This window comes from Crotalus tigris, unplaced genomic scaffold (genome assembly GCF_016545835.1).
Source record: "Crotalus tigris isolate CLP2741 ecotype Arizona unplaced genomic scaffold, ASM1654583v1 scf7180000017536.10889498, whole genome shotgun sequence".
In the NCBI taxonomy this organism is placed as follows: Eukaryota; Metazoa; Chordata; class Lepidosauria; order Squamata; family Viperidae; genus Crotalus; species Crotalus tigris.
This window is the reverse complement of record NW_024096460.1, coordinates 4049325-4070996: the sequence shown is the minus strand read 5'-3', so window position 1 is coordinate 4070996 and position 21672 is coordinate 4049325. Positions and strand designations below refer to the sequence as shown.

Genomic DNA, 21672 nt, shown 5'->3' with positions numbered 1-21672 from the left:
GGCGGCTGCGGTGAGAGACGGCCTCCCCCGACGCCCATCTGATTGCCTCCACCTCCCAGCTGGCTTCCGGGAACTCCGAGGAGAAGGGAGAGGCGGCCGTGGTGCGAGGCAGCCCCTCTGGCATCTGGCTGACTCGCCGTTGATGCCTAGCCGGGTTTCGGGACTCCCTGACGCTCAGGACTCCCCCGGCACCCGGTTGTAGGGGGAGGAGGCCGTGATGGACGGCGACTGTGCCAATTCCCAGCTGGTCCTCGGTGGTTGGGCAGCATGCGGGGTCGGCGCACTGTCGGCTGGCTGCTGGTTGCTCTTTCCCTTTCCCCCGCCGGTTAGTGTCAAGCCCAGGGGCTTGACAATAATCTTCTCTTGGGAATTTTGTACACAGTATACCTGTATGATCTCTATAGCATCCTGGCTGTATTGATGTTCTGAGAAATAAACCAACGAAATAACAGAATAGTATATAAAAAGCTGATGCTACTGAATATCAGATTTAGTTAATAATATGAAATCCCTTTTCAAATTGGAAGGGAAAAATTATTTATGGTACGTATCACAGAGGCAAGTACCTTAATTTTTCAAGTTTCCATTTTATTTTACAAATCAGAAAATGCAGATCAAATTTACACTCCTTAAGGCAAGAGTCCCCATGCATGTAATACACATTTATATTAAATCCAAAAAAGACATCCAACATGGGAACTCATGTACAAAGGGAAGGCTAGGATGAGCAACTGTAATTTATTAAAGAACTCGACAAATCTCCCTGATACAGGAACTTTTGAGATCAACTTGCTATGAATTATACAAAGGAAAGAATTGCAGACAATAGCAAGGATTTCTGATAGTCTTAGTACTGCATACAATCAAATCAACATTATTAAGAAAAAATACAGTAGTGCATACAAAAAGTGAAAATAGAATCCATTCACATCACTGCCTGGATATCACTGTGCCAATGGTCATATTGCACTCAAGACTGTAATTTAGGTTTTGGTTAAAAGTTAGCTTTTCCCCATTTTGGCAATCAGTTCATCACAAATCTTCGTCAACTCTTCTATTTCTTTATTCTGAAAGGAACACACATGCACAGGAAGAAAGAATAAACATATTTTAGTTAAAAGCTATATTGCACTCTTTTTCAATTATCAAAATAACATTTGTAGCCATTAAGAATATAGTACATGCTGGGGAAAGAGCAATATCTGTCTGCAATTATTGCTGAATCATTAGCAGCATTCAGTTCTGCTTATACCAATCATTTTGCTTAATCTTATCACTGTGGGAATTTTCAGGAAAGCTTTCTTTCTTATGCCTAAAACTTTTCTTAGAGTCAAATCATTTTAAAAGGATAAATAACTGCCTGGTAGAAGCCAGATTTCTCCTAACAATAGGCTAAGCCAGAGGTGTTTCAACCTCAGCAACTTTAAAAGGCTTTCAATTCCCAGCACACTCCCAGAATCTAAAGCGCTCATGTCTGTTTGTCTGTGCTCAATTGGGCACATTGGTGGATCATACAGCAACCATTTTTAAATCAACATACTTCCAATGGGACAACTTTTTAATGCACTAAGCTACAGTCACCCATCCATGAATTAAGGCTGGAGTGAGTACTTGTTTCATTAAAAGCAGATAAATAGTATGATGATGCAGTGCTTTTAGTGTTGATCTCCAACAGGCTTTTGTATGGGAAGGAGTGCAAACATGCTGCCTGCCTACAGTGCTTTGAAACTTTTGCTGTGCTGACTATGGGAAAAGACCCAGCTGTTTAAAGCACTGTAGAGACACGTTCTATTAACACTACCTCCCATTCCAATGTTTTTGGAGCTCAAACATGAAGTGCTACACAGCCCCAATAAACAGTAAAATACTAAGTCTACCCAACCCTTGAATGCCCAAACACACGGTGAAATCTAACCTCTGCTCTCTCTGATGCTACTACACCACCTCCATAGACAAGTAGCAACCACCCATAGACAACTCCGCCCAGAGTTACCCTGTGGAAAGATGGGTGGCCAATGAATTTGATCAATAAATGGGATAATACCGAATTGTTGAGGCAAAGCCACCAGCACCACCACAAAAGCAATTTAAAGAATTCTTGAAGTTTTTAAGGATAGCATTTGACAGGTAAAAAAGATTTGACTGTTTTACATTATTAAAGTAAACTGCTACATAAGCTTAGGGAGCAACTACCACCGTATTTCCTCTATAAGCAGCTTTGTACAGGTCAGAGCTAGTCACCTTTTGTTCCAGTGTTCTTTCCAATGCATCCACTTTTAACTGCTCTTTACGAAGGCTGGCTTGGTAAGCTGCTTGTTCTTGCTGAGCCTTTCCCCGAACTTGTGCGATTTCAGCATTGGCTCTGCAGAAACACAGGTGTATTGAGCCCCAAGGAACCTCTCTCTCGCTCCCCCCCTCTCCCTCTCTCTCATGCATTCATGTCAGTGTTGACTCCTGGCAACTGGCCAGACTCGTTCCTGAAGCTTTCTTGGCAAGATTTGGTATATGTTTATAAAAAGCATACTGGTATACCAGCTTTGCACATTTACATTATACTGTATTATGTAAGATTTGATATTTGGTGCTTAATTGAACCTTTCCTGAATGTTTTAAAAACTAGAGGGGGGTGCCTATAAAAATGGAGGGGAACCTTAAGGAGTGATCGAATACATTTTATAGGAATCAGATCAAAATTATATGTAAGTGCTGACAAGAATCAGATGGAAAAAGAAAACTCCAGAATTAATTTATAACAGACTTCAGAACAGAAGCTCTTGGTTGAAATTCAGGATACCTCCCAAGTCCTAATAAAATACCTGTCCAGTTTTTCCTCTGCATGAACCTTGAGGGCTTGATATCTCTGCTCTTCTTTTTTAACTCGTGATAAATATTCTTGTGCGCATTTCTTTAATACTTCTTCATTCTTTAATGGGAAACATAAAAATAGCTTAACCACAGACAATAAGGGATTCACTGAAAGTTGTAGGCTTTTGACCATACTCTACAATTTTAGGTAGTAGATAATTTTATTGAAAACAAACATAAAAGCAGTAGATTTCCTTAAAATAAGGGACACAAAAATATAAATACTAAGCAGCCATCTCTGTATGAATTCTACAGGCCATGCATGGCATATGAAGCTCAAGCAGTGTAAGAATCCCTTTTCTGCAAAGTCCAATGTCTACAGAAAACGGTTGCTTCAGATTTTTGACCAAGTACAAAATTGCTTTTAAAATACAGTGAATGAATAATAATAAAAAATCAGTTAAGGGAAAATTAGTTCAAGCTATACATTTTGCACAAATCAGGGAATAATGTATAATCTTGACCCCACCACAGCTATGATAACAATGTACTTTCAGTGTCCCCATTGTGCTAGGCCAGGGGTCCCCAACTTTGGCCACTTTATGATTTGTGGACTTCAACTCCCAGAATTCCTCAGCCAGCATGGCTGTCTACAAGTCACAAAGTGGCGAAAGGTTGGGGACCCCTGTGCTAGGCTCTGTGTTTCCAGACTAGAACTGCAGAGCCATCTCCATGCTCACAGATATATTGCACAACAGTGACTTCTTTGAACTCAAAGGATTACCACAAACTGTTTACACATATTCTTGCAATATGCATAACCACGTATAACAAGTTTCTTGGCAGTTATCTCCTTCTGCTAGAGCTAAGTGGCAGCACTTTCAGGCTGATGTGTCTCAGGTTATTAGATTAATGATGGTTGCTATATAAAGACCTAACAAACGGGTTAAAAGTGTTCTGTCAGAAGAAGCACTGAGGATGGAAAGGAAGCTTGAGAATTGGCACATCCAAGAATTCTTATCCCCAAACCCCTGAGTGCAAGGACCTGATCTTCAGCCAAAAGCCTGCTGGTGGATGTGGAAATCAGGACCCCTAGTGAAATGAATACAAAAATGCAGCCATAACTCCAGACCTATACATTCACCGGAGTGAATGTAGGTGTTTTGATGAAAGCATTATTCACTGTGACTTACCTTCCTAAATCCTTCAAGAACTTCTTTCATTTTTTCATATCTTCTGAAAAGATCTGCTAGAGATTTTTCCACAGAGTTCAGGTCAGCTAATGCTTGCTCTTTTTCCATAATAAGTTGCTGGACAGTGTGATGGGACATGGATTTTTCTCTCTGCTCATCCTCTATAGGAGATAACGATTAAAAGGCTCAAAAAATAAAGAATAGTTTTAAAACTTAAAATTAAATTAAAGCATGAAAATGAGATCATACAAAGTAGAACGAGTGGAAAATTTGTCTGATAAATCTGTTAAGCATTTAAAACATTGTTTTATTATGGGATAAATATTTTATCACAACACTTGAAACATTTAAATAGGATAATGGAACCAACGTCTTGTCCTTTAGAAGTAATAATAAGAATCAAGTATTTAGTACAAAGAAAAGCTCCTTTATGGGAATCACATCGCCATAAATATGCAGCATAGTTTCAGCAAGAATAGAAAGTGTGAATCAATGTAAAATAAGTTCTTTTTACTGACCCAAAACCTCCCACTAGTTTGGGAAAACCTAGAATCATTTCAAGTGAACACTTTAATATATGAAACTATATATTTCACTTTATAAAATGGCACCTCAACCTCTAAAATCAAATGTTCCTTAAATAAAATAGCAGACAAATCTATACAAATATTTATAATAACTTAAAAAGGATCCTGCCAGATGGCACCATTCATATTGGACATACTATTCTGATTTCTGGAAACAGAAAATTAATTGATTCTGCATTAATTTATTTGATTCTTATCTTTAAGCATGTATGTGTCTTTGGCCCTTAGTAATCTTGTAAAAGTGATTCTATAATTTAACTATAAGCCCTGCAAATTTTGCCTTCGGCCTTTCCTGAATTTCCCACTACTCAATTTCACAAGGTGCAACACTACCTGGGAAATTCTCCTTCTCCACTTTCTCCCCACCATGCACAGATTTATGTATTTCTATAATTCTCTCTCTTTTTCTCTGTTTTCTAATATTGTAATCCAGTTTTATCCACCTTCAGTGTTTGGGACTGCAATTCCCTTAAATCTGAAGTTGTGCCAGATTTTTTCAGACATTCCACTTTAAAAGGTCTCTACTTTTTACAACATTACAGTTAGTATCAAGTGTCTACTTTTCTCAGAGCTGTAGCAAATCAGAGCTTACACAGCATGTGAACTCTGAACAGCTTTGGTTGTATGTTATTTTTAGATGCATGTGCATAATTGCAGTAGAACATAAGGCAGTCTTAACGTGATGATGAACCAACTCCTTTTGTTACTGCTTCTCTGAGAACAATTCTGTCAATAAAAACAACTAAGTGCTGCAGAAAGTCTTTGTTTAGCCTCATTCAGTGACTGTTCAGTGATGAAACTAACTTTATAACCATTTCTTGCATTTACAACCTTCACAGATCTGTATAGCAAGGGAAAAATGAATTAAGATCATAAGTGCAATTGCAGTTTTATTTAGTGACCACTTCGTTAAATGATCGAATTTACCAGTCCCAATTGTGATCACTAAATAAGGGCTACCTATACTGGCAACATCAATTCAATTAGATGGTTTTGTTGTTATAGAAATGGCTAGTTTATATTATTATGTAAGAATAAAAAGTTGAGGTTGATGTTAATATCTGATTTTACTGCACCAAAGAGAGCCGGAAGTCAATGCCTTTTCTTTCCTTTTCCTCCCTTTCCCTACATTTTTCCCTTCCCTACTCTCTCGCTTATTTTCCTACTATTTTCTTTTGTATTTTATATTATAAACTAGTAATAAAAAAGTGGTTATTCGTTTAATAAATTGAATATATTTTCAAAATGCCAGTGAATTATTCCTCATTTATTCTTAGATCTAAAGATGACTCTAATATGTCATTCTGCACATCTTTTACCCCACAACAATATAAAAACTATGGAAAGAAAAAGATGAAAGAAGGAATGGAAAAACAGAATATCTTTGAATGGATACATTTCTGTTAGACTGCTGTAAAATTCAATGACCGAGGAAAAGTGGAAAAGAAGAAAATCTGGCTAGATGTAGTTTTATAAGTAAAGCAACAGAGAATTTGTCACTACCACTTGTTTATAATTTAATATGAATATACTAAGCACCTGCACATGGAATTATTTGATCTTTCAGGTACAGCATCAACGGAATGTGCCATTCTTCTAATGCAGGGTGTCAAACTGCTGGCCCACGGGCCGGATGCATCATGCCGAAACCGCTCCCACCCCATTGCCAGCAATGGAAAAAAAATTGCGATATGTCATGACATGTCATGTGACATTGCCAGTTTGACACCCCTGTTCTAATATATACAGTATTCTAAGTACACAGAGACGTGGCGGTGTAGTGGTTAGAATGCAATATTGCAACCTAATTCTGCCAACTGCCAGGAGTTTGATCCTGACTGGCTGAAAGTTGACTCATCCTTCTATATCCTTCCAAGGTGGGTAAAATGAGGACCCAGGTCGTTGTGGGCAATATGCTGACTCTATAAACTGCTTAGAGAAGGCTGTAAAGCACTGTGAAGCAGTTTATAAGTCTAAGTGCTATTGATATTGCTACTGTATTGATTTGCACACAGCATACTAAACAGAATAGGGCATCATCTAGACAAGAGTAATATGTTGTAAACCACACGTCAATGGTTGCTGGGGACATAATTAAGAGGGTGATTTTTTTTTTGGTCTTGTTTTCTTTTTCCAGTCTTGTGGAAGTTCAATCAGCTCTGATAATAGCAGAAGGGTTGTGAAGGTGGTTGCAAATCAAAAGAACTATGTTGCCTTAGTACAGAAGTGGGGGAACCTTGGCTCTTTTATGACTTGTGGATTTCAACTCCCAAGGTTCCCCACCCCTGTCCTAGTACATTAGTGAAACAGCCTAATGCAGACAATCCTAAAATTAAGTAAATATGGCATTCTTTATAGGTTCATCCAAAGTGTTTATCTGAATGACAATCCTACTGAGTTCCATAGACGTTACTTTCAAATGAAAACAGAAATGAAATTGGAATTATATTTTCATAGAAGTATGTTTTTAAAGCTCAATCCCCTCCCATTTTCTGCATATAATAAAACATTTATTTGATTTGAAGGGGTTGGACTAGAAGATCTCCAAGATCCCTTCCAACTCTGTTATTCTGATCAGGATTCTTTGAATGAAATCCTTAAAACCGATTAAGAGTTTTGTTGCTATTATATAATTTGAACCACACGGGAAAGAAAATATTTTTCAAACAGCTTCTTCTAACCCAGCACTGCCCAACAATGGGCCATAGTAAATTTCTAGTCAATACTGTCCAAGTGAAAACAGTTTCATATTACATTTTTTATGATGCCCCACTGTCATTGTAAGTATTGTGGAAAACCACTGTAATATAGCCAATTAATAATATTTGTTTCTGCACCCTATTCCTGAAGTGAAATGGAACAATGTATATCACCATAAAAAAAAAATCCACCAAGCTTGCAGTATCTGTTGGTCATTATAACACTTGTATTACTGTTAGAAATAACAAGATTTATATCTACATTCTCTGTAGATATACAGAACGAGCTTCTGTAGAGCTCATTCATCCGAATACAGAGAAAATACATAAAGTAAATGCCAAAGTAAAATAAAATAAAATAAAAGTTTAAAAAATGCAATATGCAGGTGCCAAAATTGGCAAAAGCAATACTTACCAGGCTTGCCTTTGTTTTGGATTTGCAAGCAAAGAACAAGAAGCAACAAAAATGGAAGCAAAACAGAAAAAAAAAGTCAAGGGATTTATTAAGAAAGCAGAAAAAACCGGGAGGCAACAATCTGTAATGCACAAAGCACAATATTCCTTTTAGTTCAACTAAGAAAAAGGAAGCAGCATAATAGTTTAAGTGGATGAGTTTGCTTTCAGCTTTCATAGAAGATATGAATGAATGAATGAATAAATGAATGAATGAATGAATGAATGAATGGTTCAAAAAGGTGGCAGCAGCTGTAGATACACAATTCACTGAAAAATACAGTACAGTACATAAAGTTCAGCTTGACAAAATGCCATCATGTGCAACTGAAATGGTTCAAAAAGCACTCACATAATCTGTAACTGAATGCAATGGGCAATATTTTCTCTGATAAACTCTTTTTTAATGGAGACAAGCATGCAGTAGAGGCATAAACTAAATGAAATTGAGGATTTTAAACAAAATTGTATGAAGGCAGATGCTACCTGAAAAGTACATGCCAAGGAATTACCAGGAGCTCTACAAACTCAGTCTGTTCAAGTTTCTGCCTCCTAATTATATCTTTAGGAGTTAATCCTTTTTACATTTGCACTCGAGCCATTGATTTTAGCAATACATTAGGGCACTTCTTTAACTCCTTTTTCTTAGCTCTCTGGCCCAAATCAGCTTTTACTAAAAAAGCTATTAGTTTAGTTCAGATATATAAAGTGCTCAGAAGGATCTCTCCAGCTGTAAATATAAGATTTTTTTCTTATTATGTCCCTTGCAAGATACCAATACTTATCATACAGCACACTTCAGTATACTTTCTCTGCATATATCAGATGTTCCTGCTATGTTTCTAAATAGGACAGTCACATGGATAAAGATTAGTTAGAAATAACCACATATGTAGCATTCTATTTCCTTTTCTGTTAATATATAAAATACTCTTGTGCAGGAATATTTAAAGCATTTAAAACTGAACTTCTCGAAGACGATGGGATTAGCCGAATTCTGAATTTTTCACTAGAGCTTAAAGACACTATAGAATTAGGACTCAAACAATACAAATCTTGTCTGGAAAGTCAAAATCACATTTCTTATATCTAGGTCACAGCTAGCTTTTAGGCTGATGCTAAATAGGCACCGGCCAAGTATACCAAAAACCCTCCTTCTGAATCAATATAAAAGGCAAATCTTCGCATCAATGGGAGATGGCACCTTCAGCAAATGTTGACTAAGGGCGCACTCAACTATGGACATCTTTAATTTCCATGAGCTATCCTTTTCTATTCTCAGACGCCAGGATCTGACTCAAATAGTCACGTACTGAACTAAAATTAACAGTGATAAACACTTTTTTTAAAAGAAGAAAAGCAGAAGAGAAATTCTGCTTGACATCGTTCTCTTTAAGGGCTTATCCAAAAAATTTTGGATTCTGACACACAGCACCCAAATCACAACATATCACACAGCCGACCATTACTCAAAAACTAACCCTGCCATACACAAAAGGGGTGTCGGAAATGACAGAATTCTCAAACCCCTAGGGATAACAATAGCCCACAAACCCACAGCCACACTCCGTCAGGAATTATTCAGAACCAAAGACAGGACACAGAAGGATGAAAGAAACAATGTAATCTACAAAATCAACTGTAATGATTGCAACCAATTCTACGTGGGACAAACATTCACGTCAATTAAAACCCAGGATCCATGAACACTGGCTGGCAGTCAAACACCATGATCCCAAATCTTTAATCTCTACCCACACCAACACCAAATAACACCAGTTTAATTGGAACAACACTAAAATCATCAGCTATGCTACTACCTGCCATGCTCGTGAGTTCATTGACGCCTGGCAATTTCATCAATAGACACATTGACCTACAACCAGCCTATGAACCCCTCAGAATCCAAATCAACCGCTCAGCCAACCAGAGACAGCACCGACCTTCAACCAAGTCACGCAAGCCCCCTCCCATCAGCAGTTCTCCTTCCAATAATCCTGACCTGGTGTAACCTCTCCATCACAAGCCTCCTACTGGTGACTCACACCTGACCCATCACAATACCCTCACTTGGCATACCCACATCTGAAGCCCTTATAAACAGAACAGCATTGACACAAACATTCCCTAAAGTCCACTGAAGATGTTACTGAGCCTGGTAACGAAACATTTGGAAACCAACCCTCAAGCTCAGAGAACCAACCTTCACCCTCATCCTATACACGAGCTGCAGATATTTGCCACTATTGCAGACAAATCTACAGACTCTTCACAACTCCCCAGCAAATTAAATCAGAGAACAATAAGCTATTGTTTTAATGTCTGCACATGCTTAGTTCCTACATGTTACATCTAAAGAAGACCCTTCATGAGGGAGTTGATTAGGTAATAGATCAGATAGCTAGCTAAGCTTCTGAACTTTACCACCATCTATGAATGCTGTTTCACAGAGCAGCTCAATCTACTCTAGGTGAACTTTATAAAGGTGTAATCTTGGTTTGCATCTTTTCCAAACCATATAAATCTCTATTAGTGCACTGGTATGCTGTATTGGAAATATATCCTAGTCCAGGGGTGTCAAACTCAATTTCATTGAGGGCTCCATCAGCATTGCGGTTGACCTCAGGAGGCCGGGTGGGTGTGGCCAGGATGGCTATGGCCTACTGGGTGAGCGTGGCCAGCTCTACATCGTTTGCATCAAGGGTACTTGTGGGGTCCTGGGAAGGAGTGGGACAGATCTGAGGGTCTCTGGCAGAAGGGGGTGGGACCAGGGCAAGTGCCAAGGCATGGTCCACTGGAGGAGCCTCACTGTTCCTCTCAGGCCATGCGGGGGGGGGGGGCAGCAGAGGTCAAATGCCCAGCCTGGCCCTTGAGCACCCGTGGCACCAAGCCCAGCCCCACTTCCTCAAGGCTGCTGCTCCTGGTTCCTTGCTGTTTCCAGACAGCCTTGAGGAGCTAAGACTGAATGTGTTTCAGCATAGATGGCCACCATAAAATTGTACATTGGCTCATGGCCGGCCTGGGCCAGGGCCAAGGCAGAGGGGGCCGCTCCCTCACTGTTTCCAGGATGGCTTCGCAGGCCACATGAAACCACTTCACAGGCCGCATCTGGCCCCCGGGCCTTGTGTTTGACATGTCTGTCCTAGTCTGCATAAGAGGAATTATGCCTAGGTAACACAAACAAAGCTGCAGTATAAATTCAATCTTTCCCTGTAGTGTGATTAATTTAAAGTGATTTTTTTAAAGTCGAGATGGCTCAATTTAATGTAAATGCTCTAGTGGAGAATTAGTATCATTTCTCCAAAAATTAATTATAAAAGAAATCTTTACAATTTGCAAGATTAACATCTCAAATGTTATAATTAAAAAAAAATCAAAGTTTCTCCCTATTTCTTAACCTGGGGGAAAACTAATACACAAATTGAAATGCAAAGGATGAGCAAAATTTATGCATCTTTATCTCATATTCAGCATTTCTTTTGCAAAAATCACCTATATTATACATTGGAAACTGTTCACCAGAATATATTCTAGACATATGGAATTACAGAATAAAAATAAATACTAATTTTGAATGAAAGGGTCATGTAAATATAAAGCCAGACATTTGGACAAAATTATGTTTCCCCTAACTTTGCATGATTCTGATTTACTTTTGACTCAACCATATTATACACTCTTTAAACATTTTATTTATGTTTAAAACATTTGTGCTACTCTACTAAATGAAGCCTTCCACAGAAACCTACCAAACAAAATTCTCAACAACACATAATACAACAGAGTAATTTTAAAATAGTAATACTAAAAAACAGCAGCCTAAGTAATTAAAATATTTCCACATTTTATTTTGACGTAAAAATATTTATGAAGCTTAATGCTTTATACTTATTAGAATTGTACTGATGATCATATTTTGATATCTTCTTAGTACTAATAATTTAATTAAAATACAGCGTTTGGCATAATATGATTTGTTCTGAGAGGCCAATGATGTTCAGAATTCTGCAGTTTCTTAGGCCTAAATATTATATATCAATATATGTTAAATGTTTTGGTAAAAATATGTCATCAAAGCAATGACTATAATATATTTAGGTTTAATTCATTGACTGCTGTCAAATAAATATATTTTTCCTGGCATCTACTTGTCTTTACTTTTTTTATGAACAGTGTTACAATACGTATGATGAGATGACATTCTACATTAAATTGAATCATACACACAACTAGGAATTACAGCAGGTTTACTCCAAAAGAAATATTGTAAGCAAGAAACAGGCTTACGTAAATAAGTAAATAATAGTAATTTCACAGAAGACTTCCAGGCATATGTAGGGACCTGCAGATGCGTTGTGATTCCCAAACCTGTTTCTTAAATCATCTTTGTTCATAGCACCACTAATTTTCTATTACTGCATATTCCCTATAACAGAATAAGAACAAAATATTTTCTTTTCATGATAAATACCTACCTATCATTTGAGCAATTGTCTTCTCATACTCTGAAACAATTTTCCTATTAAAAGATGAAAAGATATGAAAATGAACACGCATCCAAGAAATGGATTTTTCTAATGGCATCTCTTCTGTTAAAACCTTACAAATTAGCTACAAAATGTATGACAGAATACAGTTGTTACAGTGTGGCATTTTTTAAAATCAAAAGATTAATTCATAGACAGCTATGATGCTGTTAAAACCATAATTATGCTATAAAATATAGACTATGACTTCCACATTGAGACTTGTTTTCTCAGTTTCTTCAGTAAAAGATAGTTCTGCCATTCTATGTATTAACTTGTGCCTTCTTATTAATGAAATTTTAAACTGATTTTGCCAGAAAGTGGTAGCAGAGGGGAAAGATGATAGTTTCCACCTGCTGGAATTTAATTTATTAATTTAATTAACAATTACATTCTGAATTGCTGAAATGGAGGGAAAAAAAACACCTATTGCACTGTTCCAATTCTATGAAATAGCCCTAAACATGACACAAAACAAAACAACAATTCAAAAGGATTGCTTTAAACTTTAAAAACATGTCCTATTTTGAATTTGTTCTCCCAAGAAGGCTAGCTGATTAAATCTTATTTAAACAATTGAATTTTATTTATTTGAATTTTATAAGATATTGATAGATACCTCAAGTTAAGTTGTTGGATTTTCAAACAGAAAGAGATAGAATATGTATTTATTTAATCTATTTTATTGATTGATTTGATTTATATCCTGTTTTTTTATTCAATAAGAACCCTCTTTCAACAGACCTATTTTTGGTAATTTGAAGAGTCTGGTATCTGCAGTATGATTTAAAAATAAGACATTTTTAACTGTCTCATAAACTTTAAAAGTATTGATTCATACAAAATTACACAAACCTCATTTCCATTACTTCCCTCCTACTGTCTTCATATTTCTCTTTCCATTCTGAAATCATCCTTTCCTTCGCAACTATCTTTTAAGGAAGAGAAGAAATAAAGTTGTATCAGCTTGAAAAAGTACAAAATACTTTGCCACATAACATCCCAAGGATCGATAGAAAAGTATAGCAAGATTATAATTACGGCATTCAAAGGGAAGGCAAGGAGAGCAACTGATGAAACGTGTGCAATGATATTGTCACACAAACACTGGGACTTACATACTTGCGTCAGGTGTCAGGATGCAAATACATAATTGTGGCACATGTTATATCACCGTGTGCATGTCTTTTCTATGTCACCACTGTTTGCTACAGATGCCGCTTTCATAAAATCAAAATAGGTTGGCATTTTCCCCTCTTGTTAAGCTAAGACAAGGCACAAATATTAGCAAATTATACTTCTTCAAAAATCACAATTTATTGCAGAGAATAAATTGCTTTGGAATCCATAGGAAGAGACTTTTTGAGTGATGTTGTACATCAGGGTTTCTCAAGCTTGACCACTTTAAGTCATATAAACTTCAACTCCCAGAATTTCCAGCCACTTTGGCTAGGGAATTCTGGGAGTTGAAGTCCACGTGTCTTGAAGTTGCAAGTTAAGAAACCCTGTTAGCTGTACTCGTGTCTTTATGTGAATTTTATTATAACTACCTAAAGCTCTACCTAAATATGTAACTATATTCTAAAACACACAAAACTACACCTAGACTATAAAAATACCTGATTTGTTTACTATATTAGTTCTACGGAAAAAAAACTTTGACCTAGGTCTTGCCAAAATTTTACCAAACTGTTCTAAATATATAAATAAAAACCAAAATGATGCTCTTACATAATCTTCTGTTTGGTAAACAAAGAAAGGCTGAACAGAGATTATATAATAAATATTCCAACCATACATGAGTTTCCTCAGAAAATAAGTATGAAAAATAGATAGGACATGGACCAAATTTGCCCAATCAAGAAGGCCACTTTGCTATACTGAATTCTTGCTTGCTGTTAACTACTATTAACATATACTATTATATAAAATAATACATGGTTCCTTAATGGATAAGGAACATGCAATCTAAAAAAGATAAATGTGGAACACATTCACTGAATTATGTTTAATGGATGAGGGAGAATTGATTCTTAAAAAAAGAGCCCACAATGCTAGTATGGATCAGTAACTGGAAAATCATTAATTCATTCAAACCTATCATAATGAATTAATTGGAAGAACAAACTTCAAAAAGCAACTGCATTTGTAATATGCCTACCAATAAACTGGCAGGGCTTCCTTGATTAAAATTGCCATTACCTCTTCCCTGGTAACTCTTAAGGCGGTATCCAGATCTTGCTGCTTATAAAGCAAAGTGGAGGCATTTTCTCCCTCTGAGCTGCTTATCCGTGAGTACAATGCACTTTTAGAGATCGAAGCATCAGCTGCAGGGTCTCTCTGTTCATTTCAAGGAAGGACAGACAGTTAGTAATATGTTCCAGTAGTACTTTAGTGAACTACTTCAAAGGAAGTGAGAAAAGAATGCACTGTGAAAAAAATATGGAATTAATTAATTAAAGTATTAATCTGGTTTATCATTAAGCTATTTCACAAGAGTTATAGTGGTATTCTGTATATCACTACATGTGTAATGATATACAGAATATTGGAAATTTCAATTTTTCTTACAAAGCACCATTTCACTGAACTTTAGCACCAAAAGTGATTACTAATGCTAGTTTTGTAAGCATCCCCAACATGACTTCCAAACTATATTGGACTATATCTTTTAGAATTCTAAGCCAACATGAAAACTATGGCAGTTGGAATTTTTAAGACGCCCGAATGAGTTCAGAATGGAAAAGCCTGGTTTATATAGAACCTGTCTACTCAAATGCTTGAACATTTTTTTGCTGCTATTTCTATTCTTCATTAAAACAAAATTCTTGCTAAAATGATATCAAGTTCTCACTAAGCAAAATACATCTAGACAACTTTATACAGGATGCAACCTGACATCTACTCACCATGCAACAACATGATACAAAGCTCAGCAAAAGCAAGACAAATTTTATTTGAAGGTCAATACAAAAGAGAAGAACAAAGTTCTTTTGTTGGAACAAAGTATGTTCCAACAAATACCTCAAAATATGTTTTCCACCACAATATTTAAAATGTTTCTCACATAGTTATAGTTTTGGCTTATACTTTTTATTTGATATTAACTTTATTACTAAAAGCATAGAACAGCAGTTACCTAAATATAGTTCAACAGATGGTATAATAATTTAGGATAAAGTATGAAACTGTTGCTGGGGATTCATTTTTATAAGAATGTGATTACAATATTAACGATGTATTTACTTAATATTCAAGTTACTGACAGATCTGATTGAACATTTTTTAATTAAAATGCAATTATATAGAGTAATTCATAATGGTTGATACTTGATTCAAGCACTTAATCGGTGACTAAATAACATCTAAAGTCAAATAAGGCAAATTTAAGCAGGAAACTATAAATTACAAATTATTTCAACTGCAATACACAAAAGAAAGCTAAGAAAATATTAGAGTTTGCCTCTGCTATTTTCTTTACACAGAACTAATGCAGTTCAAATTTTCAGAAGCACCAAAAAATATTTCCCACTAACTACCTTTCTTATATCATATATGAACAAATCCACTGTAGATACTTGAACTAAATAATTGCGAAAATATAATCTGACAAAAAGAATTTTAATCAGTTTGCTTATTTGTACATTGCTGTGAACATCAGCAATGTACTGAGACTAAAAATTTTATATAGTTTAATCTATTGTCAAGAATAATTTTGGAACCCACCACAACTAATAGAAGCCACTTCCTGATTTATGTTATATTTAGAATTTCACAATTTATTAAAGAAGTATAGAACAATCGGTGAAGATTTCTTATAACATCTTCATTATAAGAGATCAGTAAAGATACATAAGAGACTGAGCAAACTGTTTTAAGAGTTAATCAGTAACACTAGCTATAGCGAGACATATTAATTCAATATTTTTATGATAATATTAAAGTTAAGATGATTATCTAGTATATAATTATATAGAAACACAAGACGTGTTTGAGGATTTCCTTTGTATTAACTTTAGAAGAGAAGTGATCTGATTCATATTATTCTAGAAAACACCATGTGAAAAGTGGGGTTTTCGTTTGTTTGTAACTTTTTACTTTTCTAAATATTGGGATACTTCTTTATTTCAAAAATAATATGTACGAAAATGTCTACTTTGAAATTGTCAGACCCAGTGTAAAAGAACCTTGACTAAGCAGGCGGCGACGCTGCGGAGAAGGCTCGGCGATGCGGCGAGGCAGATGGGCGGCGCTAGAGATGCCGACGCTCAGCTGATGACGTCTCGCCTGCGGCGCGCGTCTAAAGACGGATTTGGGCTGCCGTGCTTTAGAGGAACAACTGTGATAGGCTGCCGACGCCCAGTTAATGATATTCTACATGCAACGCGCGTCTAAAGAGGATTGAGCTGAATTAACTGCTTAACCGCTTGAATTGAATTAACCGGGATGCTGGGTCTGACAGACATGAGGGTGTGGCGAGGGTGGAGTGGTGACTGGTAATTGGGGCGTACACTATGGGTGTGGTGGCGGGGCTTATTTAATACGCCGGAGTGGGAGGTATCCCAGGGCTGACTTAATGTAAGCTCGTCCTAACTATAGGCAACGGATCCCAAGAATTAGGAACGATGCAGGATTCAACAGAGTTTCAGACTTTATTATGTTGCTCAGTTGAAGAGAAAGCCCTAAGGGACAGTTAAAAGTGGTCTTCCAATCATCTGGTGGGAGGATGGGTCTCGACGATTGCGGTTGCCCGTGGGTCCTCAGCCACCACCCGCACCTGATTACGATGGAGATAAAGGGCTGGGTGCTGTAGACCCAATACCGGAAGGGGACGGACCCGGATACCCGTCAGTCTACAACGACCTGGCAGCAGTCTTTAGCGAACATGAATGCGATACTCTACCACCCCATAGGGTAACGGATTGCGCCATCGAACTCATTCCCGGGGCAAAGTTGCCTAAGCCCAGAATGTACCCCATGACATTCACTGAGCTAAAGGAAATGAGGGAGTATATCGATAAAAACCTGGCTAGGGGTTTTATAGAGCCGGCTCGCTCTAAAATAGCAGCACCCGTAATATTCCATAAAAAAAGGACGGAGGACTGCGGCTATGTGTAGATTTCAGAGGACTGAACGCGGTATGTATAGAACCCATTTACCCGTTGCCTCTCATGAAAGACCTCCTTGCCCATTTGGCTACTGGCAAGATTTTCACAAAATTAGATCTTCGGGAGGCATATTATAGAATACGAATACGGGAAGGAGATGAGTGGAAGACCACTTTTAACTGTCCCTTAGGGAGTTATCAGTTCAAGGTGATGCCTTTTGGTCTACAGGGAGCCCCAGCTGTGTTCATGCAGTTAATAAACGAAGTCTTGCATGACCATCTTTATAGGGGTGTACTTGTATACTTGGATGATATACTTATATACTCAAGTACAATGGAGGACCACATACAATTAGTTCGAACGGTGTTGAAAAAATTACTAGATTCCAAACTATACTGTAAAGTGTCAAAATGTGAATTCCACAAAGACCGTATTGATTACTTGGGATTCCGGGTTTCGGCGATGGGAATAGAAATGGATCCCAATAAGATACGCAGTGTACTGGAATGGCAAGCCCCAAGGACTCGTTGCCAATTACAGCAGTTTCTGGGGTTCGCTAATTTTTATCGTCAGTTTATACCATCCTTTGCTGATGTGGCCCTACCATTGACTCAGTTGTTACGTACCAAACACAATACTGGTAAACCCCGACCAAAACAACCGCTGGAATGGACTATGGCCTGCCAACAGGCCTTTGAGACATTAAAAAGCCTGTTTGCGCAGGGGCCGTTATTGGCACATCCTGACCCGGACAAGCCCTTCATCGTACAAGCGGACGCTAGCGACGTAGCCGTTGGTGCCATTCTATTGCAACGTAGTGAGAAGAATATACTACAACCGTGTGCCTACACGTCCAAAAAATTCACTGAAACGGAACGACGCTGGGCGGTGTGGGAAAAAGAAGCATTTGCAGTGAAATGGGCATTATCCACTTGGCGCCATCTGTTGGAAGGGGCTCAACATCCCTTCGAGGTCTGGACAGATCATCAAAACTTAACAGTGCTTCAAACACCAAGGAAATTAGCGCCTAAACACGTCAGATGGGCGCAGTACTTTCAACGCTTCAAATTCAATTTAAAAGTTGTTCCGGGTGGAAAGAACTTCCTAGCGGACGCACTCTCCCGAATGCCCCAATATGACAGCAAACGGGAACAGGTGATCCAGGCTGTCATACCTCAGTGTAATGGGGAGTCCGAAAAAGCAGAAGTTTGTACAAAGTTAGCAACCTTTGAAGAAGAAATAAAGGCAGCTTTAATGACCGATCCTTGGCTATCAGCGAATCCAGGGATATTGACCCATCGTAATGGCTTGGCCTGGTATGGCGATAAATTGTATATACCTCAGGGAGTACGCAACCGGGTATACCATCAATGTCATGATTCCAAAGTAGCAGGTCACTTTGGTTTTGTGAAAACGCTACATCTAGCAAGAAGGCAATTTTGGTGGCCAAGTTTAAGAAAAGACATTGAAACATATGTAAAGGAATGTAAAGTTTGTGCCCAGGCGAAAGTAATACCTAAAAAGCCAATGGGATTGTTACAGTCAGTGTCTGATCCGATACGACCATGGCAAGACATTGGCATGGACTTCCTGGTGGAGTTACCTAATGTAAAAGGTTACACTGTCATATGGACGGTGATAGACTTGTTTTCGAAACAGGCCCATTTTATACCCTGCAAGGGGCTGCCGTCTGCAGCGCAACTAGCGAAGCTATTTGTACAGCACGTTTATCGTATACATGGAGCTCCTCGACGGGTTATATCAGACCGCGGGGTTCAATTCACAGCTCGATTCTGGCGTCGATTTCTGGCCTGTATTGGAACTACTCAAGGATTGAGCTCGGCATACCATCCATGTACCAACGGGGCAGCGGAACGGGCCAATGCGGCAGTGTCACGATACCTACATTGCTATGTCTCTCATCAACAGACGGATTGGATGGAATATATACCCTTTGCCGAACTAGCTTACAACAATGCAGTGCATAAAAGTACCGGCTTAACCCCCTTTCAGGTGGTATATGGCTACGATCTAAATCCCGTACCAGGTTGTGAATCACTGGCATCCCTGGCCAAGAAGCCAGGGGACTGGATGTCCTGTGCTAACCAAGTATGGCATACAGTAAAGAAAGCGCTGATACAGGCGGGACAAACAGCCAAGGAACAAGCAGATAAAGGCCGTAGAATGTCAACCCGGTTCCGAATAGGTGATCAGGTATATCTCTCGACCAAATACCTTAAGTTACAGGTACCCTGCAAGAAGTTGGCGCCGAAATACGTGGGTCCATTTCGCATAATACGAATCATTAATCCTGTCACAGTACAACTCCAACTGCCGGCCTTCCTTGGTAGAATACATCCGGTTTTCCACGTGAGTCTGTTGAAACCGATAGAGAGGAGTACTCATACAGATCCTCCTGGACCTATCGCTCCGGGACAGTATGAGATACAGGATGTCGTGGACTCACGATGGTGGGGGGGCAAAATATACTACCTGATAGTATGGAAAGGATATCCCCTATCCGATGCTTCATGGGTGCAGAGTAAAAAGGTTTTCGCTCCGGAGCTGCTCCGAAAATACCATAAACTATGGCCACATAAACCAAAACCGAATGAGAGAGGGGGGGGTTAGATGATATGTAAATATCATTAACTAAACGATGCTTTAACCTGTAATATTCTGTTCTAGGGGACCCCGTGGTGAGGGGGGGCCGAATGTCAGACCCAGTGTAAAAGAACCTTGACTAAGCAGGCGGCGACGCTGCGGAGAAGGCTCGGCGATGCGGCGAGGCAGATGGGCGGCGCTAGAGATGCCGACGCTCAGCTGATGACGTCTCGCCTGCGGCGCGCGTCTAAAGACGGATTTGGGCTGCCGTGCGTTAGAGGAACAACTGTGATAGGCTGCCGACGCCCAGTTAATGATATTCTACATGCAACGCGCGTCTAAAGAGGATTGAGCTGAATTAACTGCTTAACCGCTTGAATTGAATTAACCGGGATGCTGGGTCTGACAGACATGAGGGTGTGGCGAGGGTGGAGTGGTGACTGGTAATTGGGGCGTACACTATGGGTGTGGTGGCGGGGCTTATTTAATACGCCGGAGTGGGAGGTTTCCCAGGGCTGACTTTCTCTTCAACTGAGCAACATAATAAAGTCTGAAACTCTGTTGAATCCTGCATCGTTCCTAATTCTTGGGATCCGTTGCCTATAGTTAGGACAAGCTTACAGAAATATTTATATAGACACTGATATATACAACTTTCTTTCTCTAAAAATAATAATAAAAACCCCAATGGAATTATGATTCTTATATGAAACTGACATGCCCCAAACTAAGACTAATTTATCTATTCTAACATGCAGTTTGGGCTACTTTTTATTCTATAAATGAGAACTAAAATGTATCCTCTGAAAGACGTGGGAAATGAATCCAATATTATTCACATAAAAATATTATTATGAGAGTAAATATACTGATTATCGTGAAGATCAGCAGGTTCACTATTGGAAATTCTTATTATGCATTCAAATAATTTGAATTCAGCTCTCATTTGCATGAAACCCAAAGTGGTTAACCATAGCACAAAAATAATTATACAGATAAAAATAAAAAATACAAATATTTGGGGGTAAAAGGCAATTTAGAAATAGATATGAAGCAGAAATGTTGATCCTTTAAATGAAGCAACTTAGCAACAAGATATTCAAAAGAAATCCAATATTTTCAGAAAATTCTATATACCTAATTTGCATTTATTTCTTGTCTATTGTAAGTCTATGGTTGTTCTGTTAGATCTATTCATCACTGATTTAACATGTTGACTATGGTAATGATTGCTTAAAGAAGTAGATCAAATGGTACTTCCCAACTGATCATGTTACATGGGAAGATTATGTTTAATTTAATCAGGGCAGCTTGCCCAAAAGCTTGTTTTTCAAATTTGCCAGAACAATCTCTTGAAAATTTTAATTAAGATAAATTACTTAACAAGCCATTCATATACTTGTATCACATCTTGTTGATTCGTTCTGGGAAAATGCCCAGTAGTTTTGCAATACTTCATGGCTTCCAGATGATATTAAGTTATTTAGATTCTACACTGTAGAATCAACAAGGCTAGAAAAGAACACAATAAGCATTAGGCTGGTAATATGCAGGAAGCAGCTATATAATCTGCTTCATGTGATATTTCCCCAGTCACTGCAGCAGCCTCAGCTCAGCAGAAAATGTGTATCAGTCCTAGAGGTGGCTTATAATTTCTAGGAGGAATTAACTCTGGCTTTGAGAAGGAGATGTGTGAG

The 21672-nt window shown here is 38.2% G+C and overlaps 1 protein-coding gene across 9 annotated transcripts in view; it reads right to left on the bottom strand.

Annotated features, from left to right (window-relative positions):
* Positions 1 to 567: 567 nt before the first annotated feature.
* The window catches only part of TACC2 (transforming acidic coiled-coil containing protein 2), a 192923-nt gene continuing 171818 nt past the window's right edge, over positions 568 to 21672 (bottom strand). For all 9 annotated transcript variants that reach the window (XM_039336549.1, XM_039336620.1, XM_039336137.1 and 6 more), the window contains 7 exons: positions 14466 to 14603; positions 13119 to 13195; positions 12213 to 12256; positions 3999 to 4159; positions 2817 to 2923; positions 2242 to 2362; positions 568 to 1067 (listed from right to left, as the gene is read on the bottom strand). In XM_039336549.1, coding sequence (XP_039192483.1) covers positions 1002 to 1067; positions 2242 to 2362; positions 2817 to 2923; positions 3999 to 4159; positions 12213 to 12256; positions 13119 to 13195; positions 14466 to 14603 — 714 coding nt within the window. In that variant the 3' untranslated portion in view covers positions 568 to 1001. The remainder of the gene's footprint in view (positions 1068 to 2241; positions 2363 to 2816; positions 2924 to 3998; positions 4160 to 12212; positions 12257 to 13118; positions 13196 to 14465; positions 14604 to 21672) is intronic.